At 40.8% G+C, this 26,439-nt stretch overlaps 2 protein-coding genes across 2 annotated transcripts; both read right to left on the minus strand.

Annotated features, from left to right (window-relative positions):
- Nucleotides 1-883: 883 nt before the first annotated feature.
- On the minus strand, nt 884-19,250 carry LOC124148386 (CD63 antigen-like). The gene is made up of 7 exons (XM_048398105.1): nt 19,086-19,250; nt 16,606-16,848; nt 15,379-15,453; nt 7,064-7,171; nt 4,616-4,813; nt 3,630-3,713; nt 884-2,626 (listed from the first exon to the last, which is right to left on the minus strand). Exons 1-7 carry the CDS (start codon nt 19,143-19,145, stop codon nt 2,564-2,566), a joined length of 831 nt encoding a protein of 276 aa, XP_048254062.1. The 5' UTR covers nt 19,146-19,250; the 3' UTR covers nt 884-2,563.
- Nucleotides 19,251-24,766: 5,516 nt separating this feature from the next.
- On the minus strand, nt 24,767-26,023 carry LOC124148399 (ankyrin repeat and KH domain-containing protein mask-like). The gene has a single exon (XM_046519478.2). The coding sequence runs from the start codon at nt 26,021-26,023 to the stop codon at nt 24,767-24,769; it is 1,257 nt and encodes a 418-aa protein (XP_046375434.2).
- Nucleotides 26,024-26,439: the final 416 nt, after the last annotated feature.

Raw genomic sequence — 26,439 nt, forward strand, 5'->3', positions numbered from 1 at the left:
ATAATTTGTTTTATGACAACCCTGATAATTGGAGCACATCTCCTTGACACTTATCCCACGTGGTCTGTGGTCTCACTATAACTGTGAGCATCATTTTCATCACTGGTATAGTTGTTAAGTCGCATTAAATATGACAAAAATTGAAGTCAAATGACAGTACTTGAACTTACTTAAATATGAACAATATTCAGAGATAATGATCTGGTTGGTTGGTTTATTGTTTAACGCCGCACTCAGCAATATTCCAGCTACATGACAGCGGTCTGTGCATAATCGAGTCTGGCCCAGACAATCCAGTGACTGACATCATGAGCATCGATCCACGCTAATGGGATCGATTACATGTATCAACCAAGTCAGCGAGCTTGACCACCCGATCACGTTAGTCGCCTTTTACGACAAGCGAAGTCGCCATTTACGGCAAGTGTGGGTTGCTGAAGACCTATCCTACCCCGGAATCTTCATGTATGAGTAATACATGTCATCAAACAAATAATGAGTGAAATCTAACTATCCTCGCAGCCTTTTGCCTCTACTCATGAAATATGTAGCACGCAGTCCTTTGTACGAGCAACTTTGCATGTCATAGAAATACTTAATGGTAACAAGGTGGCACTGGCTATTATTTGTTGAGGAAAGTACGGTTGTGATAACATTGTCCACTTACTTACTTATATTGGAGATTTTACGTGCGCTTCCGACTGCAGACGGACATTGTCCAACTTGTGAAGTCTTGAAGTAGTGCTTGATTCCCAATTAAGATAAGAGGTATTGAATCTCAGTGGGACGACCTCGATTTTCAAAACACTGTAGGTTTATCTCCTAATTGTTCAGACGTTGAATAACATGGTTTATGTGTTAAGTTAAGGAAGAAACACAGTGATGCCAGTTTTTTCAAATGATTGTTTTATTGATACCATGTTGATACACGGTCGTTTACATTGTTGCTTAATTGATGAAAAAAATGGGATACATGGCACATTTTTTAATGTTTTAAAAAGTATGTACAAAAACGTTAACGCAACTGTAACATTTAATTATTGTCCCAAATTAAGCCCATATGTTGAAAGTATATGTGGTGATAGACAAGGCTACACACTTTGCCCAGTGTTGTGTTCTATATTCATAAATGAATTAGTTGTTAGTTTAGAAAATAAGTTTACGCATGGTATTGTGGTGTCATAATGTATTTAAACATAATAGCGTTACTGTTTGCAGATGATCTTTTATTAATTGCCGATAGTGTTATAACATTGCAGAGGCGTCTGGATGCGCTACAGTCCTACTCCCAGAAATGGGGTAAGGGAATAAATGTTGAAAAAAGTAAAATAATTGTATTTAAGATGGGTGAAAGATTATCTAAATCTGAAAAATGGTATCATAATGGTATGCAAATGGAAACTGTGTAAATGTATAAATATGTAGGTCTTATGATAACCCCTAAACTTGTATGAACGACAGCATGTAAAATTTTGCCTGAACAAGCTAATAAGGCCTTGTGGCCTTTAAAATCTTTTATTCGGCGTTTTGAATTGTCTCTGAAGGAATCTTTTTATTTGTTTGATAAAAAAATTGTACCAATTTTATCTTATGCTGCAGACATTTGGGGATATAGTAGAGTTGAATGTATAGAGATTGTTCATAGAAAATTTTGTAAATTTATGCTACATATTGGTTATAGATCACCTAATGCTGTTGCATATGGAGAGTGTGGTCGAGTTCCTCTTTATAATGTTTATAGAGTTAAATGTATCAAATACTCGATAAGATTATTGCAAATGAATGTAGATAGGTATCCATATCAATGTTATTTATCACTATTATCGATAGAAAACGTCTAAATTGGGCAACACATGTACGCGATATGTTATTTAGATATGGCTATGGTATAGTATGGATCTCTCAAAATGTTGGAGATGCCGAATTATTTTAAAACCAATTTAAAGAGAGATTGTATACTTGTTCCTCCAAAGAATGGCACTCATCTTTAGATTCCTCTGCATTGTCATTTTACAAAACGCAAAAAATCTTTGTTAGATTGAATTATGTAATTTTGTATGAATATTCGGGTGGGTCAGTTAAGATGTATAGACATAATATTCAGTCAATAACAAATGATCTTCGATGAAGTGCTTTGTTACGTTATTATTATTATTATTTCTGGGAAAATGTAGAAAAAAACGGGTTACCCGTCCACAAGGGGAGATAGCTCGGTCACCATGTTGTTGGAACGACGTCGCATAAAACATTATGGGATATCGCGAAAAATGGATAACGTCATCTTCAATTGTTTGCGTCAATGAATTGATATGACGTCAATTTGCCAAGGGTCCCTTCGCGATCAGAGAAAATAAGACATAAGGCGTGAACTAACCAATCAGTATTGAGGCAAACATTCAGAAGGTCAATGATAATTACTATATATACATTAACTGATAACTGATGTCTGCACTCCTAAGTATATTCATACTTAAGACTTGACTGTATAGCATAGTGAACCATTCAAAAGACACGGGGAAATCTGTGCAGTGACACACTAAAAACGGAATCAAAGCTTGTTATTCTACACGGCAGAATCCTTTGTTTCCTTTCTGATGAGAATGATTGCAAATACAATTTCCAGTACCTGAAACGGAAGACAACACATTTGAGATTGGTACAACACATCATTTGGATTTTTCGATAGAATATAGAATAGTTATCGTTTTAATATTAAAGAAGCGATCACGCAAATGGTGATACCCGACCACGAGCCCATCAGTCAAACGGCAACACTAACAATATCTTCATAGTTCCATGGTCAACCCAGCCCGCACCATGGTCTAGTGGTAGAGCGTCCGCCCGGAGAGCGGAAGGTCTGGGGTTCGATCCCCGGCCGCGTCATACCAAACGACGTTAAAAGATGGTACTGTTTGTTACCCTGTCTGGCGCTCGACATTAAGGGGCTAAAACAAGGACTGGTCGGCTCGGAGTCAGTATACTGTGTCTGAGCGGGGTATTCATGTTAAACTGCGGCATGGTATCTCAGTGTGCTAGCACTATAAATCGGCATCAGTCCGGACTAGTACAAGCAGCCACACACACATACACGTGCATGCACGTCGCTATATAAGTGCAATAATCTTGGACGCGACGTTAAGCCCCATTTCACCTCACCTCACCTCTCGCTCTTTCAGAAATGTACCTTGGTTTATAATCACAGTGTCAGATATTGAAGCAAATCTCTAGCGACAGTCCGCCATGATATTGCTGGAATATTGCTAAAAGCGGCTTAAAACCGTACTCACTCGCTCACTCTAGCGACAGTAGTGAGTGAGTATGATTTTACGCCACTTTTAGCAATATTCCAGCAATAAATGGCGGGGGACACCAGAAATGGGCTTCACACATTGTACCCATATCGGGAATCGAACCCGGATCTTCAGCGTGACGAGCGAACGCTTTAACCACTAGGCTCCCGACCGCCCCTTCTATCAGCAGTACCAAACGGACGGTGTAGTCTTTTTTGAAAACAACTTCCTTGTAGCAGAACAAATTCTAGATGCATAATAGAATAATGTTATCAACATTTCACGACTTTGTTTTGTAGTCATAATTTTAGCTGACCACATTGTGGAGTTATCACTCACCATGAGCAGAAGCAACAGGCCAGCGCCGAGAATGACATACACCTTGTTCTCCTCGACAAGGTCATGGATCCTATCATAGCAGCCCTGGAATGTTAAACGTATTGATGCATCATCAACGTGTCAAAATTTGCTTGAACGGCTTATCGGGAATTGCATATTTCACTCAAGTCAGGTACCTTATCGTAAGAGGTTTAGAGTTTCGTATTTACATAACATGAATAAGATGAGAGTATGTAGATTATTCCACATGATTTAGGAAATTACTCGATTTTGATTGGCCAATCAGAGGTGGTTAAATCTCAATAAACCCTTTCTTATTGAAATAGCCGATTTGACGGCCGCATCACCTTTGAAGCTAATACACACACAGACACACACAGACACAATTGTTCATAGGGACATAGGTAACGTATGGCCTCGGTATGTATGCCCAATGGACAAATGAAACGAAAGTGGAATTCGTTTTTGATAACATATGAATCAAATAACTGACATTTGTCTTGCCTTTGAAATGTTTTATTTATTATTCAGCTGAACTCGTACCTATATACCGATGTGGAGCGAGAATAAATATTTGTGTCAAACAAATATATTCAAAAAATTCTGATTTTACGGAAAGTTAAATACCCTTAACACAGCCCGGCTAACACCATTAGTGAGATATTACAACAAGGGGTCCCAGTCGTCTAAAGCGCCGCGATTCGCTGTGCAGAGTTGTGTCCCTTGGGCACGCCAGAAACCTATGATTGTGGGTTCGAATCCCGGTTCGCCGCAAATATGTTTCTAGGTTTGTCAGCTTCATACCCGTGCTCGTGGGTTTCACCGAAGTGGTAAACGTCTGAGACCTGCATCACTTCGGACTTTCCTCCCACATTAAGCTGACACGCCGCGATATAACTGGAATACTGTTAAAAGCGGCGTTAAACCTAACCCACTCACTCATTATTGCAACAAAGTTACCACTTTGTCCAACTCTTAACACATACCTGAGTATTTGTTATGGTCGGATCGAAAACTCCTACGTGTTTCTTCGCACACTCGAGGGTTGTGTCCCCAGCCAAAACATCCTTCTTACAGCAGGCAGGCGAAGCTTCTATCGTTTCTGTAATACCTTTGTGGTTGTAGGCTGTCCAGGAGGCACTTGTATCAAAGTCAGTTGGCCCAGTTGAAGCACAGCATTGGAGCTGATAAAACAAGAACAGGACACATTAATATTATTTTCATTTAATATTGGTCTTAATTAACATCTTCAACTAAAGGCCATTCAGTGGAAGGCAAAATCAGATTACCTATGTAAATAAAAGACATCAAAGCAGGATTATAACCAGTCTCGATTATCCGCTGTAATATATTTCATCAGGAGTAAAAGGCAAAATAGCGGGGACAAATATGTGAATGGATCACTGGAAAATTATATAAATGACACCAGGTGTTCGTGAAATGGGTAAGCATGTCCTTATCTACCGGTCGCACCCGTCACTTATATACGTACACAATTTGCATAAAAGGTTGCCTGGCGCCGCACAGCTGTACACCTGCCATGTCACGGCGACACGCAAACAAACCAGGCAATGGACCAGAAAAGCCAGATGATGGACCAGAAAATCCATTGATAAAATAGCACATTTACTCATTTTGTTGAAACTAGAAACGAAAAATACTATGTTAATTTTGAATTAAGTGTGATGTGCATAAGTGATGCATCTCCCCGAGGCAAGAGATGAACTGACTTAAAAAGTCGGACAAGGCTGGAATTACTGGACTCGATCGTAGCGCCACCAGTGGCTATTACTAGTTATGTCCCTTCTAAGCCTCTCCTATGGACTAATCAGATTCCACACGTGCACCTCGTATCACTTGCGTTTGCTTCACACAAAATGGTGGCGCCCAGTCAGGACGATCTGATCGATAAACAAGATCTATATTGTGATAAAACGGGCCTTACATCGCGAAATGCATCAACTAACGTGAGCACCTTGATTAAAAACATGAAAAGATTTGGAAAATATCTGCTGACAACAGGTTGGCGGTGCACATGTTTTGAAAATCCTGCAATCGATCGAAATCTGCACGACAGTTTACGAACCGGATTTCGATTTCGGTGCGCGATTTTGATTGGACTATGCATAGACTCGTCAGTCCAACCAAAATGTAACTCCATAATACCAGCCTAGTTAGGCAAGGGGGAAAACTGGACTTTTATAGTCAGTTAACTCCCTTGCCGTGGGAAGATGACGTGATGAGATTCTGCTTCTTGCAAGTAAGGAAAAACGTGCAGTGGGGGCAGTGTTACTGTATCGGAGCAAACATTTTGTTGTTGTCGCTGACTCAGCTGCATAACTTGTGAAACACTGCTTTGAATTTGCCTTCAAATGTGAAGATGAAACAGCTAAAGCTACTTCAAAAGGTTTTCATTCATCGTTTCACATTGAATGTGAATGTGCCAACATAAAAGAGTCTGTTTGTTGATGTTGTCTTTAATTTAACATAATTCTTTCTTTTTGCAGCTATTCCCAGCAGTATAACTGTATGAGACAACGACTCAGGGCAAGAGTGATGCTGTACTCATGTGTCTTTGTTCTATGTTAACGCCTTACTCTCAATATTCCAGCTGTATCACGGGTGTCTGTCAATAGTCAAGTATGGAACAGACAATCCAGTGACTGACATAAACTGCATTCCTCCACGCCTTTGGATGATATGATGATAAGCAATCACCGACTCTGACCACTGATCAATGTAGTCGTCTCATAGGATTATTTGTTTGTTTGTTGTTTAACGCCGTACTCAGCAATATACGAGTATGACGGCGGTCTGTAATCGAGACTGGACCAGACAATCCAGTGATTGACATCATAAGCATCGATCAACGCGATTGGGATACGATGACATGCATCAACCAAGTCAGCGAGCCAGACCACCCGATCCCGTTAGTCGCCTTTTACGACAAGCCTGGGTTGCCGTGGACCTATACACTGACTCGGACTCCTCAAGGGTGATAGTGAGTGTGTGAGTGAGTTGGGTTTGACGCCACTTTTAACAGTATTGCAGTTATATCACGGCGTGTCAGCTTAATTTGGGAGGAAAGCCCGAAGACGTTTACCACTTTGGTGAAACCCAAGAGCTCGGGTATGGTGCTGACAAACCTAGAAACATAATCGGGGCGAACCGGGATTCGAACCCACAATCACAGGTTTCTGGGGTGCCTAAGGGACGCTACTCTGCACAGCGAATCGCGGCGCCTTAGACGACTGGGTCACCCCCGTCCTCTCACGGGTGAGAATATGTGTCTGCTTATGCTCTGGCAACGAGATCATTCCTTCCTTCTGCTCCGAAATATCAGAATAGCAAGAACAGTGTCAGTAACAGTGGATGAGGAAACGGCTGACGACAAGGATGCACCTTGCAGTACACAGTGATGTTGTTATACTCACGGAGTAGGATGCCAAGTCCAGCATGATTGAAAAGGTATCGGTACTGAGTGGTCCTTTGTACTCGTTTCGGATTTGAGTCTTAAATGTTTCCTTGCCTTTGGTGTTGAGCTACAACATTAGAATGGTTGACAATATTAGACAGACATGTAGCCACACACAGCACATTCAATATGGTTGAAAAGTTAATACCTCTGATTCATGTAAAGGCTTGAGTAAGACCATCCCTATTTTACCTGCTATGGGTACATTCCCATTTTACCTGCTATGGGTACATTCCTATTTTCCCTGCTATGGGTACATTCCTATTTTCCCTGCTATGGGTACATTCCTATATTACTTGCTGTGGGTACATCCCTATTTTACCTGCTATGGGTACATTCCTATTTTCCCTGCTATGGGTACATTCCTATTTTCCCTGCTATGGGTACATTCCTATTTTCCCTGCTATGGGTAAATTCCTATATTACTTGCTGTGGGTACATTCCTATTTTACCTGCTATGGATGCATTCCTATTTTACTTGCTGTGGGTACATTCCTATTTTACCTGCTATGGGTACATTCCTATTTTACTTGCTCTGGGTACATTTCTATTTTACCTGCTATGGGTCCATTCCTATTTTCCCTGCTATGGATACATCCCTATTTTCCCTGCTATGGGTACATTCCTATTTTACCTGCTATGGGTACATTCCTATATTACTTGCTGTGGGTACATTCCTATTTTACCTGCTATGGGTACATTCCTATTTTCCCTGCTATGGGTACATCCCTATTTTACCTGCTATCGGTACATTCCTATTTTCCCTGCTATGGGTACATTCCTATTTTCCCTGCTATGGGTACATCCCTATTTTCCCTGCTATGGGTACATTCCTATATTACTTGCTGTGGGTGCATTCCTATTTTACCTGCTATGGGTACATTCCTATATTACTTGCTGTGGGTACATTCCTATTTTACCTGCTATGGGTACGTTCCTATTTTCCCTGCTATGGGTACATCCCTATTTTACCTGCTATGGGTACATTCCTATTTTCTCTGCTATGGGTACATTCTATTTTCCCTGCTATGGGTACATTCCTATTTTCCCTGCTATGGGTACATTCCTATATTACTTGCTGTGGGTACATTCCTATTTTCCCTGCTATGGGTACATTCCTATATTACTTGCTATGGGTACATTCCTATATTACTTGCTGTGGGTACATTCCTATATTACTTCCTATGGGTACATTCATATATTAATTGCTATGGGTACATTCCTATATTACTTGCTACGGGTACATTCCTATTTTACTTGCTATGATTACATTCCTGTATTACTTGCTATGGGTATATTCCTATTTTACCTGCTACGGGTACATTCCTATTTTCCCTGCTATGGGTACATTCCTATATTACTTGCTGTGGGTACATTCCTATTTTACCTGCTATGGGTACATTCCTTTATTACTTGCTATGGGTACATTCCTAAATTACTTGCTGTGGGTACATTCCTATTTTCCCTGCTATGGGTACATTCCTATATTACTTGCTATGGGTACATTCCTGTATTACTTCCTGTGGGTACATTCCTATATTACTTCCTATGGGTACATTCATATATTAATTGCTATGGGTACATTCCTATATTACTTGCTATGGGTACATTCCTATTTTACTTGCTATGATTACATTCCTGTATTACTTGCTATGGGTATATTCCTATTTTACTTGCTATGGGTACATTTCTATATTACTTTCTGTGGGTATATTCCTATATTACTTGCTTTGGGTACATTCCTATATTACTTGCTATGGGTACATTCCTATATTACTTGCTATGGGTGCATTCGCATATTACTTGCTATTGGTACATTCCTATATTACTTGCTGTGGGAACATTGCTATATTACTTGCTATGGGTACATTCCTATGTTACTTGCTATGGGTACATTCCTATTTTACTTGCCATGGGTATATTCCTATTTTACTTGCTATGGGTACATTCCTATATTACTTGCTGTGGGTACATTCCTATATTACTTGCTATGGGTACATTCCTATATGACTTACTATGGGTACATTCCTATATTACTTGCTATGGGTACATTCCTATATTACTTGCTATGGGTGCATTCGCCTATTACTTGCTATTGGTACATTCCTATATTACTTGCTATGGGAACATTGCTATATTACTTGCTATGGGTACATTCCTATGTTACTTGCTATGGGTACATTCCTATTTTACTTGCCATGGGTATACTCCTATTTTACTTGCTATGGGTACATTCCTATATTACTTGCTGTGGGAACATTCCTATATTACTTGCTATGGGTACATTCCTATTTTACTTGCCATGGGTACATTCCTATTTTACTTGCTATGGGTACATTCCTATATTACTTGCTGTGGGTACATTCCTATATTACTTGCTGTGGGTACATTCTTATATTACTTGCTATGGGTACATTCCTATATTACTTGCTATGGGTACATTCCTATATTACTTGCTGTGGGTACATTCTTATATTACTTGCTATGGGCACATTCCTATATTACTTGCTATGGGTACATTCCTATATGACTTACTATGGGTACAATCCTATATTACTTGCAATGGGTACGTTCCTATATTACTTGCTATGGCCACATTCCTATATTACTTGCTATGGGTACATTCCTATATTACTTGATATTGGTACATTCCTATATTACTTGCTATGAGTACATTCCTATATTGCTTGCTATGGGTACATTCCTATTTTATTTGCTATGGGTACATTCCTATATTACTTCCAGACAGCGGGCACGGATGATCTAGTCTCCCGAGGCGCCTCGATTCGTTATGTATGTGTCGTCCTTGGGGTGTACCAGAAAATGTATGATCGTTCCTAAAACCTTTTGCGTTGCATATGATAGTCTAGTGAGTGAATGTCTAAGGCGCTGCGCAGGGTTGCATCCCTTGGGCACGCCAGAAACCTATGATTGTGGGTTCGAATCCCGGTTCGCCCCGATTATGTTTCTAGGTTTGTCAGCACCATACCTGTGCTCGTGGGTTTCACCGAAGTGGTAAACGTCTGTGACCTGCATCACTTCGGGCTTTCCTCCCACATTAAGCTGACACGCCGTGATATAACTGGAATACTGTTAAAAGCGGCGTTAAACCCAACTCACTCACTCACTAAGACCGTAATATCCACTGGAATATTGCCCAAACGGCGTTCCATAAAACTCTTTAACTTTTATCCCAATCTTTTTTTCTATGAGTACATTTCTATGTACCTTACATTTGTTTGTTTGTTTGATGTTTAACGCCACACTCAGCAGTATTCCAGCTGTATGACGGCGGTCTGTAAATTATCGAGTCTCGACCAGACAATCCAGTGATTGACATCATGAGCATCGATCTAAATTGGGATACGATGACATGCATCAACCAAGTCAGCGAGCCAGACCACCCGATACCGTAAGTCGCCTCTTACGACAATCATAGTCGCCTTTTACGGCAAGCATGGGTTGCCGAAGACCCCTTCTATCCCGTATTTCCACGGGCCATGTACCTTACATGTACTGTACAGTGGAGTCCTGCCGTTATTCCTATATGACGTAGAGGGGAATGACCGATTAACTCTCCATTCCTTAAAAATAATGGGACCGAGGCCGATTAATTTTAATGAATGGAGAGTTACAAGGATATTGCCAAACCTAGAATATATATGCCTACTTTTACACTTTGACAAAACATTCTCTTGTGGAAAATATTTAAAAAAAAGACCAGAACTCTTTGTTGACTGCATTTAAATTGGGCAAGTCGCCTTGCTTGATGTACGAGGGATGCGTTCTCTGGCGCTGTTGCACGCACACCAAGTGTACACGGTTCTTTTAGGTTTCGAGGAGTCCTAAACTGGTATTTTACCAATCGCTTGCACGTCGTATATACATGCTGACGGGAATTATAGGAAATATAGAGCAATATCACGACGGGGAACACCAGAAATGGGCTTCACACATTGTACCCATGTCGGGAAACCACTAGGCTACTCGACCGCCCCGCCCCTGATTCATGAACAAGGATATATATATATATATATATATATATATATATATATATATATATATATATATATGTTTACCTGATTTTTTTGGTGGGGCGGTGGGGTAGCCTAGTGGTTAAAGCGTTCGCTCGTGACGCCGAAGGCCCGGGTTCGATTCCCCACATGGGTGAAGCCCATTTCTGATGCCTCACTCACTCGCCCAACAATTGCTACACTCCTATATTGTTTACGGATGAGTCATTATACTATGGGTACCTTAATATGTTACTTACAAGAAAGTCCTGTCGCAATGCTATATTCCAATATCACCAACGGGCGAGTGCTGTCACTATGGGTATATTCTTAAATCACTTACGGGTGTGTCCTGTCACTATGGGCATAGTCCGAAATGCCTTACGGACGAGTGCTGTCACTATGGGTATATTTCGAAATGACTTACGGGCGAGTGCTGTCACTATGAGAATATTCCGAAATCACTTACGGGCGAGTCTTGTCAATATGGGTATATTCTGAAATCACTTACGGGCGAGTGCTGTCACTGTGGGTTTATTTCGAAATGCCTTACGGGCGAGTGCTGTCACTATGAAAATATTGCGATATCACTTACGGGCGAGTGCTGTCACTATGGGAATATTCCGATATCACTTACGGGCGAGTGTCGTCACTATGGGTTTATTCTGAAATCACTTACGGGCGAGTGCTGTCACTATGGGAATATTCCGATATCCCTTACGGGCGAGTGCTGTCACCAGGGGTATATTCTGAAATCACTTACGGATGAGTGCTGTCACCGTGGGTATATTCCAAAATGACTAACGGGCGAGTGCTGTCACTATGGGAATATTCCGATATCCCTTACGGGCGAGTGCTGTCACTATGGGAATATTCCGAAATGACGTACGGGCAAGTGCTGTCACTATGGGAATATTCCGATATCACTTACGGGCGAGTGCTTTCACTATGGGAATATTCCGATATCACTTACGGGCGAGTGATGTCACTATGGTTATATTCTGAAATCAGTTACTGGTGAGTGTTGTCATTATGGGTATATTCCGATATCACTTACGGGCGAGTCCTGTCACAATGGGTATATTCTTAAATCACGTACGGGCGAGTGCTTTCACTATGGGAATATTCCGAAATGCCTTACGGGCGAGTGCTGTCACTATGAAAATATTGCGATATAACTTACGGGCGAGTGCTGTCACTATGGGAATATTCCGATATCACTTACGGGCGAGTGTCGTCACTATGGGTTTATTCTGAAATCACTTACGGGCGAGTGCTGTCACTATGGGAATATTCCGATATCCCTTACGGGCGAGTGCTGTCACCAGGGGTATATTCTGAAATCACTTACAGGCGAATGCTGTCACTAAGGGTATATTCCGATATCAATTACGAGGAGTGTCGTCACTATGGGTTTATTCTGAAATCACTTACGGGCGAGTGCTGTCACTATGGGAATATTCCGATATCCCTTACGGGCGAGTGCTGTCACCAGGGGTATATTCTGAAATCACTTACGGATGAGTGCTGTCACTGTGGGTATATTCCAAAATGACTAACGGGCGAGTGCTGTCACTATGGGAATATTCCGATATCCCTTACGGGCGAGTGCTGTCGATTTGGGAATATTCCGAAATGACGTACGGGCAAGTGCTGTCACTATGGGAATATTCCGATATCACTTACGGGCGAGTGATGTCACTATGGGTATATTCTGAAATCAGTTACTGGTGAGTGTTGTCATTATGGGTATATTCCGATATCACTTACGGGCGAGTCCTGTCACAATGGGTATATTCTTAAATCACGTACGGGCGAGTGCTTTCACTATGGGAATATTCCGATATCCCTTACGGGCGAGTGCTGTCACCCTGGGTATATTCTGAAATCACTTACGGGCGAGTGCTGTCACCATGGGTGCATTCTGAAATAACTTACGGGCGAGTGCTGTCACTAGGGGTATATTCTAAAATCACCCACGGGCGAGTGCTGTCACTAAGGAAATATTCCGATATCACTTACGGGCGAGTGCTGTCACTATGGGAATATTCCGATATCCCTTACGGGCGAGTGCTGTCAACAGGGGTATATTCTGAAATCACTTACGGGCGAATGCTGTCACTAAGGGTATATTCCGATATCAATTACGAGGAGTGTCGTCATTATGGGTTTATTCTGAAATCACTTACGGGCGAGTGCTGTCACTATGGGAATATTCCGATATCCCTTACGGGCGAGTGCTGTCACCAGGGGTATATTCTGAAATCACTTACGGGCGAATGCTGTCACTAAGGGTATATTCCGATATCAATTACGAGGAGTGTCGTCACTATGGGTTTATTCTGAAATCACTTACGGGCGAGTGCTGTCACTAAGGAAATATTCCGATATCACTTACGGGCGAGTGCTGTCACTATAGGAATATTCCGATATCACTTACGGGCGTGAGCTGTCACTGTGGGTTTATTCCCATATCACCTTCCATCGAATCCTGTCACTATGCGTATATTTTGAAATAACTTACGGCCGGGTGATGTCACTATGGGTAATTCCGATATCACTTACGGGCGAGTTGGTATACTCAAATAGTACTTACGAGCTGCCTTTCTGCTATGTGTGCACTTCTATGTTGCTATGTTCTATTCTAACAGACGAATCTTGCCGCTGTAGGAACATTCCTATTTTACTTACAGACGGGTCCTGCTACTGCGGGGACATCCCTATTTTACTGACAGACGGGTGTTGCCACAATGGGTACAGTCCTTTATTACAAACCGTCCTATCTTACCGATATGGGCACAATCCTATATTACACAGTCCTATCTTGCCATTATGGGTACAATCCTATATGACACAGTCCTGTCTTGCCACTATGGGTGCAGTCCTATATTACACAGTCCTATCTTACCGATATGGGTACAATCATATATTACACAGTCCTATCTTGCCACTATGGGTACAATCCTATATTACACAGTCCTATCTTGCCACTATGGGTGCAGTCCTATATTACACAGTCCTATCTTGCCACTATGGGTTCAATCCTTTATAACACAGTCCTGTCTTGCCACTATCGGTACAATCCTATATTACACAGTCCTGTCTTGCCACAATGGGTACAGTCCTATATTACACAATCCTATCTTGCCACTATGGGTACAATCATATATTACACAGTCCTGTCTTGCCACTATAGGTGCAGTCCTATATTACACAGTCCTATCTTGCCACTATGGGTACAATCCTTTATAACACAGTCCTGTCTTGCCACTATCGGTACAATCCTATATGACACAGTCCTGTCTTGCCACTATGGGTGCAGTCCTATATTACACAGTCCTATCTTACCGATATGGGTACAATCATATATTACACAGTCCTATCTTGCCACTATGGGTACAATCCTATATTACACAGTCCTATCTTGCCACTATGGGTGCAGTCCTATATTACACAGTCCTATCTTGCCACTATGGGTTCAATCCTTTATAACACAGTCCTATCTTGCCACTATCGGTACAATCCTATATTACACAGTCCTGTCTTGCCACAATGGGTACAGTCCTATATTACACAATCCTATCTTGCCACTATGGGTACAATCATATATTACACAGTCCTGTCTTGCCACTATAGGTGCAGTCCTATATTACACAGTCCTATCTTGCCACTATGGGTACAATCCTTTATAACACAGTCCTGTCTTGCCACTATAGGTGCAGTCCTATATTACACAATCCTATCTTGCCACTATCGGTACAATCCTATATTACACAGTCCTGTCTTGCCACAATGGGTACAGTCCTATATTACACAATCCTATCTTGCCACTATGGGTACAATCATATATTACACAGTCCTGTCTTGCCACTATGGGTGCAGTCCTATATTACACAGTCCTATCTTGCCACTATGGGTACAGTCCTATATTACACAGTCCTAGCTATCTTGCCACTATGGGTACACTCCTATATTACACAGTCCTATCTTGCCACTATGGGTACAGTCCTATATTACACAGTCCTACCTTGCCATTATGGGTACAATCCTATTTTACACAGTCCTGTTTTTCCACTATGGGTACAATCATATATTTCACAGTCCTGTCTTGCCACTATGGGTACAGTCCTATATTACAAAGTCCTATCTTACCACTATGGGTACAATCCTATATTACACAGTCCTGTTTTGCCACTATGCGTACAATCCTATATTACACAGTCCTGTCTTGCCACAATGGGTACAGTCCTATTGTACTTACGGGCGAATCTCTGACGAAGAGGAGTCCTACCACTGTGGCCACAGCGATGCACAAGATGCCCATTAGGATACAGAACTGTCAAACAAAAGAGAAACACAACATGCAAATGAAACTCGCACATAAGTCAAATAACATTAATATTTTCTTTGTGGATATGGATTTGCAAACCTGCGCTAAAATCATGTACATCACGGTAAAAATCATTTTTCGTTGAGTTTCATTTTTAAAGGACTGGAATTTTACAGTTCGGTTTTGTGTGTTTGGATGCTGAAAAGTTAAAACAAAAGCTGCTTCGTGTTTTACGTTAAGACATTAATTATTGTGTCTTCTAACCTGTTTAGTACATCGATAATAACAGCATCTTAAAATTGCTCTGACATAGGCAGTGTATTCTGAGTAAGGACAGGCTGTCTTATCCAGCAACACTTTCATCATAGTATTTGGTTATGACCGAAATGTTTTGACGGTTTATTTGGTGTTTTGCTGTTTAAAATCACCGAGAGTAGAATGTTCGTATTTTCCATACTGCATTGTCTGCACTAATGGTGTATAAATTATGAAAAACCCTATGAAGTATTTTCTCAAGACCGATATGTATTGTTCGGTATTGTGTATTGCTTTTAAGTGACAGTACATATAATTTTCTTATAACCTTGAAATCATATATTGTTTGTTTGTTTGTTGTATAACGCCGAACTCAAGCTTTATGACGGCGGTCTGAAATAATCGAGTCTGGAACAGACAATCCAGTGATTGTCATCATGAGCACTGATACCTACAATTCGGATACTATGACATGCATCAACCAAGTCAGCGAGCCTGACCACCCGATCCCGTCAGTTGCATCTTACGACAAGCATAGTCGCCTTTTACCCTTTTACCGCAAGCATGGGTTGTTGAAGACATATTAAATCATATAACAAAACATTAGCAAACATGTATCTATTTAGTATGCGACCGTCCATTTTTATATGGATGTTTGGGCGTTAGATGCAAAAGCAGATTTATTTTTTAAAGTTAAAGTTATTATCCTAAATATTAAAAGAAAACACACACCTTAAGATACTGTATTGTGTGTAGCAAAATTCAGACGCATACATATCTTGTTCAATAATTATCTGAGACAAGTACTTTGTTTCGATAAAATCCTAAGACACCCCCCACCTTGACCCCCGGACTATCAATGGTTGGTTCCTGAGACTTTAATAATGAACATAACACACTTACTATGATGAGGAAAACTCTGTTGCCGCAGCATGCGCCATAGCAGCCGAAGAAACAGATCACAAACAGTCCGGCGCCGAGGACAAGTAGAGCCAGACCGATGTTACTGACGACTGGTACAGAGGAGACGGTTGTAGAGATATTGAACGCGGTTATACCCGATGCAGCTTGCAACACGTAGGTCAACAGTAACCCTGGTCGAAACTTGAGGATCGCCCCAATAACCAGCAAAGACAAGGCAACACTCTGTAACAGCAACGACCACATTAAAAATAGCAAAAGTACAGTTTCGTAACATATGTATCAATACTGCTTAAATTAAATACCTCAGAACCATGACAGGCAACACTGCATTATAATATTATAATTACTACTACTACTACTACTACTACTACTACTACTACTACTACTACTACTACTACTACTACTACTTGGGGCCCAGTAGTCTTAAGGCGTCACAATTTGCTGTGCAGAGTTGCGTCCCCTGGCTACGCAAGGAACCTGTGATTGTGGATTCGAATCCAAGTTCGTCCCATTACGTTTCTTGGTTTGTCAGCACCATATCCGTGCTCAAGGGTTTCACTGAAGTGGTAAGCGCATAAAATCTGCATCAAATCGGGCTTTCCTCCCACAATAAGCTGACAGACAGTGATATAACTGGGATATTGTTTAAAGCGGAGATAAACCAAACTTCATCACCTTTCTGGCTGTCTTCTCATTATAAAATGACACACCGTGATATAAGACAAATGCTGTTCAAAGCGACGTTAAACGAAAATCACTCACTTACGCTCAAGTTAAAGTTCACCTTCATGCGCTACCTGTGACATGTCGTCATTAATAACAACATGACTGAAATGATTGTTTTTGTTTTGTTTGTTGTTTAACGTCGGACTCAGCAATATTCCGGCTATATGAAGGCAGTCTGTAATTAATCGAGTCTGGACCAGACAATCCAGTGATTGACATCATGAGCATCGATCCACGCAACTGGGATCGATGACATGCATCAACCAAGTCAGCAAGCCTGACCACCCAATCCCGTTAGGCGCCTCTTACGACAAGCATAGTCGCCTTTTATGGCAAGTATGGGTTACTGAAGACCTATTCTACCCCGGATCTTCACGGGCCTAACTGTTAGGATACAACACATAGTGAACAAAGCGTCCGTGGCTAGACCGTAGACTCTTGAATGTGTTCAATTTCTTATGTGATACACGAATATGAATACCGCTATGTTTACGCGTTAGTGTGGCATTCACTATGTCCCACGTATAGTCCATTAGTAAGGGTATACCGTCACGCTTCAACATTGCTGAATAACTCAGTGGTGGACTGTCGTTGTTATTTGTTGACACCCCTGTCGTTCCAGTAAAATTATTTTCGTCACGGTCCCATGAATCTAGCTATACTGTCGCATAAAGCATTCAATAGAAACTCCTTCAGCTTTCGGCGATACTTCATACCTCTTTCAGAGGGTTAAAACACCACTGAGTTTATGTTCCTCCGATAGTGGTAAGTTTGTCCGATCTGAATCAGAGTATAGATCACCAACTGTTTTGGGATCCGGGTAGTTTATAGAAAGTATTTTATTTACAGTTACAGCCAGGCAGTCATTAAATATGACGATAAACTTTCTCAAAATGTTTCTCATATTTCAAATATGTAATATCAGCGTACTGTATTACTTTCATTAGGCGACCGGTATATGTACTTGCCGTAAAAGGCGGAATCGGGTGGTCAGGCTCGCTGACTTGATTATTTACAGACCGCCGTCATATAGCTGGAATATTGCTGTGTACGGCGTTCAAAAACAAACAAAACAAAAAACAATCCTATCAGTCATGTTGTTATTAATGACGACAACAAACAAACAAACAAACAAAATTGAAAGCGTGTTCTCATCGCCATTTGGATGAGAATTGCCGATGCGGTGAAACAATTATCTTCCTTTCGTAGACTTCTTGATACTGGGGTGGTGTTATCGAGGGTTACTCGGGGAAAATAACGAATGGTGGTTAGTTGTCACTAACCTGACAAGAATACACGACCCATTGATCAGTGAGTGATTAAGTCTTGCGCTGCTGATATATTCCAGCAATATCACAGGATTGACAAGAGGACTTCGTCTCACACACTGTAATCATGGGAGGAATCGAACCCTGGCATAAGGAGAGACTAGTGAACGCTCGAACTCAGATTAGGTGGACGTCACTTACATTTGTATATACTCTTCAAAACGACACTCAACACAACTCACTCACTCATATCTGATAAATAATTCCTACATGGGAAACATATGACAAAACAATGTTAGTTCCAGTAAAGTTTCCAAGATAAGAGATATAATTATTATGATCTTAAAAAAACATCGAATCAAGCTTATTTCATTTGAAGAATACGTTAATTCAACGGGATATAACATCATTACAGAATTGTATATGAATTCCAAAGTTACATATATGAGTTTTGTTAATACATACCGTGAAAACGACATTCAGTAATATAAGCACACATTGTCCAACACTTGAGAATAATCCCATTTCAAAGCTGGTTCGGGAATAGGTAAATATGCAGGAGATGGTCTTGTAGAGACACCAGTTTAAGGGTATGTGAGTCAGGGTATTCGTCTATATACGTGTTATATACCGTATTCGACGTAATAAGCGCCTACGGGTATATTTGCAAATATATTGGCTAGTGAACAATCCCAATTAGCACCCCTTCCGATTGATCAATGTACACAAGTCTTATTTATTCGTGTATAATACGCTCTCGTGTGTTATATGCCTTAATTATGGGCCTTTAAATTCTGGAAAAATATATCTGTCGTATATAAACATTTCAGGCTGTCAGCATAAACCACGGAATTTACGATCTTTCATTTCTTTTTTTTCCCCACCAAAATAATATTCTAATAATAGCTCCCTATTTCAAATTTTGAGAGCGCCCTGGGCCCTTATCACGTCGAATACGGTATATCCGTTAATAAAAGAACTAAAAAAAAAGAACGTCGCCTGATATTTGAATGCATGTGGTGTTTCAATGAGGCAGTCACAAGACGAGGTGGCCGTATTCACTGTAAACAGTTTATTTAAATGCAAGGAGAAATATATTGTTGGAATTGCTCGCTCACTGTTCCTCTGCATTCAGTACTGAATGAGATTTCGCAACGTTTTGAGTGACAACCCTTCAACACATAACAACGAGTCAACAACGGATATGAATGTACTACGTCAACGCCAGAGTATAACCATTACTAAATGTCCTCATGTTTGATAAGCTGTTGCTCTGTTGCTTTATTGCACAACACATGTGGGTCGATCCAACGTTATTTCTTAAATTCAATGTCAAGAGTTCTGAGGACAAATTATAAGCTGACGTCAATCCGCGCGAGATGGATAAATTGATTGAAGCGCTGGTAAGATATCGAGTACATTCGGCGGCAACGAGAAAGTGGAATTAAAAGTTACCAGGTTGTTGACAAATTCACAGTCTTGATCTTTCGAGAAGTTTCGGGATGGCATAGCTTCTGGAGTGACACGAGGATGATTCGAGGCCTGACCTGTGCCTTTTCTACTTGCCAAGTGGGAAACCTAGCCCAAACACCAAAATCATGCCAATTTCCAACATTATTCAAATTCCAAGTGAGATGAGGTGAAATTGGGTTTAACGTCGCGTCCAAGATTATTGCACTTATATAGCGACGTGCATGTACGTGTGTGTGTGTGTGTGTGTGGCTGCTTGTACTAGTCCGGACTGATGCCGATTTATAGTGCTAGCTCACTGATATACCATGCCGGAGATTAACATGAATATCCCACTCAGACAGGGTATACTGACTCCGAGCCGACCAGTCATTGTTTTAGCCCTTTAATTCCGAGCGCCAGACAGGGTAACAACAAGTACCATCTTTTAACGTCTTTTGGTATGACGCGGCCGGGGATCGAACCCCGGACCTTCCGCTCTCCGGGCGGACGCTCTACCACTAGACCACGGAGGCGGTCCCAGATCCAAGTCCAAACTGTAAGTTGGGGTGAGTTCAAATAATGATGAGGTGAAAAAGGTTCTTCAGAAGGCTTATCAGTTAGTCACTGAGGCATATCGGCAAACAATTAGGCAGTAGATGTTCATGTTGAATTTGTTGGGGAAAAGTAACTGTGTTTTGAAGGTGGTGCTTGTCGAAGTATTTTGACGATGATTTTGAGGCAGCTGATTTTGTTGGAAGATTTCAAACAATATGTGGATGCACTTGTTTGGATCAAGAAAAGTTGATGGTCAGTTACGCGAGGCGTCATGTTTTCAGATAAATCCTCGGTTACTCAAATAGGGATGGTCGCTATTTCAATGAATGGAATCTTTTATTAATACTAGGAATAATTATATGAAATAATGTAGATATAAAAGGTATAAATTTGAGTAATGTTGAATTCCTCATACAACAGTTTGCATACGATACATTGATGTGTATTAGTTGTTTGGTTTGTTGTTTTACGCCGCACTCAGCAATATAACAGACATATGAAGGCGGTCTGTAAAATAATCGAGTCCGGACCAGACAATCCAGTGATTGATATCATGAGCATCGATCCACGCAATCGATGATCTGCATCAACCAAGTCAGCGAGCCTGACCACCCGATCCCCTTAGTCGCCTTTTACGACAAGCATAGTCGCCTTTTATGGCAAGCATGGGTTGCTGAAGACCTATTCTACCCCGGATCTTCACGGGTCAATTGTGTATTATATGGAACTGAACGCTGTCAACATGCAGGACTGCAAAAACCTATTGTTTTTTGCACTTTCTCTGGGCTAAAAGTAAACATTGATAAGACACGGCTTATTTGGATAGGGTGAAAAAATAAATGTATGTATGTTCATGATGTCAGTCACTGGACTGTCTTGACCAGGCTCGATTATGTACAAACCGCCGTCATATGGCTGGAGTATTGCGCGAGTGCGGCGTTAAACAACAAACAGATAAAAAACTCCTACACACTCATTCTTATGAAATACCCGTGAGGTAACGCACACACATTCACTTACTTACTCCATAAAAGGCGACTAACCGGATCGTGTGGTCAGGCTCGCTGACTTGGTTGATACATGTCATCGATCCCAATTGCGTGGATCGATGCTCATGATGTCAATCACTAGATTCTCTGGTCCAGACTCGATTATTTTACAGACTGCCGTCAAGTAGCTGGAATATTACTGAGTGCGGCGTTAACAAACAAACAAACAAACAAACAATCCGTTGATTGACATCACGAGCATTGAGCTACGTGAGTGTGACACGAAGGCGTCTATGCGCATGATGCATCGTACAATGTTGATTTTATTCATGGTGCCATTGAGGATCAAACTCAGGTTCGTTGGTTGAATGTTTTCATTTATAAACATAGGTTAAGTGGATGTAGTTTCTTTAGCGGATCAAATCACAGCAACCAACCAGCGGATGATCCTCCATTGATTGAAAATCTAGGGGAAATTTCAAACATGAGTCATCCAAATAAGTTCCAATGATTACGTCCCTATTTTGGTATCTTCTGTTTTGTCTAATAGCACGACCATCATTGGTCATGTCATTGTTGCACCTGGACAATTATACATTCGTGATCCGGTTTAGAATAGGTCTCCAGCAGCCAAAGCTTACCGTAAAAGGCGACTTTGCTTGTCCTGAGAGGCGACTAACGGGATCGGGTAGTCAGGCTCACTGACTTGGTTGATGCATGTCATCGTATCCCAATTGCGTGGATCGATGCTAACTGGATTGTCTGTATAGCTGGAATATTGCTTAGTACTGCATTAAACAATAAACCAACAAACAAAACTTTCCAAGGCTAGACCAGTCCTGTCTCACTTGAACATCACATAACATTCCCCTAAGAACCCTTTACATCCATCTATGCTATTCCCGAAGTTTTTCGATAATTCGAGCATCTGAATATAATAACTTCCTCACCATTGCTTCAAAAAAAATAATAGTACATTCCTGACAAGTAACCATTGTCCAAACACAACGCAATGAACTTCTACTGAATCTAAACAGAACAATGTAATACAGTTACGAATCGCACTTCTATATAACAGGAAGGATACGCTTACCTTTTCGCGAACACCGGGTATCATCACTATTTAATAGTGATTCATTGGCACGTGCTTATGACCATAGTCGGAATCGTAAAATGGACTCTGATTTTTGCAGAGATGTTTTATCTTTTTTGTTTGTGTATTGTTCAACGCAACACTCTGCACCCTGCTATGTGACGGCGGTCTGTAAATAATCGAGACTGGACCAGACAATCAAGTGATAGACATCATGAGCATCGATCCACGCAATTGGGATACGATGACATGCATGAACCAAGTCACCAAGCCTGACTACCCGATACCGTTAGTCGACTCTTATTGAAGATCAATTCTAACCCGGATCTTGATCGGTCGAGAAATAAAGGTACGATCAGCCGCGGGACTTGCTGTTTCATGTAGAAAAGTTGCAGAAAGCATTACCGAGGAACAAGAAGCCCTGCTGTGGGAGACAGGGCCACAGGAAAAGTACATGCAACGAAAGCCTCTGGATAGCATCATGTATCACAAAGGTTAATAAGAGTATTTTTGTTAATTTTAATTCAGTAGTAACTGTCTACTACTCAAATTCTGTTTGCAACAAACTCATTATTATGCAATAACCTTTATTGTCCAAAAGTATGTGCGATCATATAATACTAGTTGTCTTTTATAATTGGAAATGCCTTCGTAGCTATTATATAACAAAATTATGATATGGAGGTACACATAAACGTGTAATACACCGGTCTGCTTAAACATCGGTCTGCTTAAACATGAAGTTGGTTGGTTTGTTGTTTAACGCCGCACTCAGCAATAATCCAGCTATATGACGGCGGTCTGTTAATAATCGAGTCTGGACCAGATAATCCAGTGATTAATATCATCAGCATCGATCAACGCAATTGGAATCGATGACATGCACTAACCAAGTCAGCAAGCCTGACCACCCGATCCAGTTAGTCGCCTTTTACGATAAGCATAGTCGCCTTTTTACGGCAAGAATGGGTTGCTGAAGACCTGTAAAAGGCGATTATGCTTGTCGTAATTGCGTGGGTCGATGCTCATGGTATCAATGACTGGATTGTCTGGTCCAGACTCGATTATTGTCATATAGCTGGAATATTGCTGAGTGCGACGTTAAACAACAAACAAACCAAACCCAAACTGCAGGCAAGAGAATTCAGTGTGAAACCAACAAACAGCCAGTACGTGGTCTACATTAGCAATTGTATTATATAATTAACTTGTTTTAAAAATTAATACAACTTACTCCAACATAATTACAATGGTAGTCAGTACACAATTCTATGGCAGTATATAATAAAACAGAAGGGGTAATAGCAAAAATGTCAGTGATACTAATAATATTCACCTTGCAGGCAACAGTGGTTGAGGTTCCAAAATAGACCAAGACTGGATTTAAAGGGTGAAAAATGATCTTGATGTAATGTGAAGTGAGATATGTGACACTTTGGTCCAGTTTAATACCATGCTGGAATAGTCATTAGCATTCTAGAAGATTCCAGATTGTACTCGACTCCAAAAGCATCGAAATAGAAAAACTTCTACACCACTGCTTACATTAGATAGTAGTGTTATAAGGTTAAAAATGCATCTCAGAAACTAATGATAATAAATAGAACCCATTAGATATAGTTCGTGACAGAACTTGTAATTGGAAAGGAATCAATAGAGAAAAGACATTTCACATTTATCATTGGATTGGTCTCTGGCTATTATCCATGAGTTAATGAAACAAATGGGGAATTACAAGGTATAAGCCATTTGGAGCTTCGGAGCGAGTCACGAAATCAATAGAGAGATGAGCAATCTGGCACGTAGGTTTTTGGTATTTTTCCGATGGCGACACACATGAGTTCATGGTCAGATATAAACTTGTAACGAATCAAATGGAGGTATTGAGACATGTGACAAGGACAGGTCAGGCTCGAACACTATATAGTAGGATATTTCTGATAACTAATTATTGTTACAACACAATGTTATTAACGTCTACTGAATCTTAACAGAACAAATTTCATCCAATTACAACATAAACAATAAATTACACTGACATATTATGGACATTATTGTTAGTCAGGCTGTGAATAGAATAGGTCACACACTGCATAAAAGTCTCCAGCTTCTGAAGTTGTCGTTTTCTTGGCGGCAGTATTTAAATTGACGTGTGAAAGGACGTATTTCACAATATTTATGTTTCCACTTTCACATGCCAAATAAAGAATATCGTGGCCGTTTCTATCGGCAAATGACAGATTTGCTCCTTTTTTCTCAAGTAAGTGAAACACTTCTCTATTTCCAAAAAAAGCCGCCATCATGACTGCGCTCATTCCGCCGTCTCCTCTTCTGTTAATGTCTACTATATTCTGTGCGAGAATAAACTCCGCTATCTCCAACTTTCCACCAAACGAGGCAGAATGAAGAATGGTGTTGTCATATTTATCCACAAGTGCCAGACTCGCTCCTTTCTGCAGAAGTAAATCAAATGCTTCTTTATTTTGACTCATTGCTGCAATCATGAGTGGAGTCTCCTCATTTTTTGTTCTCGTGTTGATGTCATCCACAATATTCTGTGTAACAATATACTTCACTATGTCCATGTTAAATCCACGACAGGCCAGATGAAGAATGTTCTCTTGGTTTGCATTTACTCTTCTTAGATCAGCAGATTTACTAACCAGCAAGTCAAACACTTCTCCAAGTCCCCTTTCTGCTGCCAGCATCACAGCTGACATGCCCTGAAAATCTTGACTGTTGATGTCCACAATATCTTTCGAGATTACATACTCCACTATTTGCGTAAATCGTCCTTTGCAGGCAATGTGAAGGACGTTGCAACGAGAAGCTGCCTCCAGTGTCAGATCAGCCCCTTTCCTCATAAGTAAGTCAAGTATTTCTCTATGTCCTCCATCTGCTGCCATCATTGCTGGTGTAAATGCATAGTTTCCTTTGGTGTTGATGTCTATGTTGTTTTGTTTGAGGACATACTTCACTATATTAACATTTCCACCTTTACACGCCAAATGAAGGATGTCGTTGTCGTCGTCATCCACATCCACAGTTATATCTGCTCCTTTTCTGATAAGTAAGTCAAATATTACTCTGTATCCTTTGTCTGCTGCCGTCATTGCTGCCGTCTGTCCATTCCATCCTATGCTGTTGATGTCTTTAACATTGTGCTGGAGGACATACCTGACTTTATCCGCATTTCCTCCATAACAGGCCCAGTGAAGGATAAACTCGTCTCCTGTATCCTCTGGGGACAGATTAGCTCCTTTCTTCACAAGTAACTCAAACGTATCTCTATGACCGTTCATTGCTGCTACCATTACTGGGGTTAATAAATCCTCTCCTTCGGTGTTTATTGCAACAAGGTTCTGTTCGAGAACATATTCCACTATGTCAGTATTTCCTCCCTCACATGCCTTGTGAAGGATTGTGTCATGAATTACAATTCCATCATGCATTAAAGACAGATCAGCGCCTTTTTGCACTAAGAAATTAAACACGTCCAGTTTCCCGTAATATGCTGCATGCATTACAGGTGTCTGTCCGCTGTATTTCCTGTTTATCTCCATCCTGGTCTGATTGAATACAGACCTTACTATCTCAGCATTTCCTCCCCGAATGGCCTTTTCAAGAACAGTAGATCCCTTATCATCCACTAGTGTTAGATCAGCTACTTTACTCACTAGCAATTTAAATACGTCTCCATGTCCCCTTAACGCTGTTAACATCACTGCAG

Source organism: Haliotis rufescens, unplaced genomic scaffold (genome assembly GCF_023055435.1).
Source record: "Haliotis rufescens isolate VD_foot unplaced genomic scaffold, xgHalRufe1.0.p SCAF_18, whole genome shotgun sequence".
NCBI lineage: Eukaryota > Metazoa > Mollusca > Gastropoda > Lepetellida > Haliotidae > Haliotis > Haliotis rufescens.

Bases quoted from the DNA above. Each gene is read 5' to 3' on its own strand.
- LOC124148386 (XM_048398105.1), bottom strand. From the start codon at position 19,145: ATGGGATTATTCTCAAGTGTTGGACAATGTGTGCTTATATTACTGAAT. The intron at 16,849-19,085 runs GTATGTATTAAC...TTGCTGTTACAG, and splicing joins TACTGAATGTCGTTTTCACG to AGTGTTGCCTTGTCTTTGCT. The intron at 3,714-4,615 runs GTATGTGTTAAG...TTAACATTCCAG, and splicing joins CGACCATAACAAATACTCAG to GGCTGCTATGATAGGATCCA.
- LOC124148399 (XM_046519478.2), bottom strand. From the start codon at position 26,023: ATGGTAGCAGCAATGAACGGTCATAGAGATACGTTTGAGTTACTTGTG.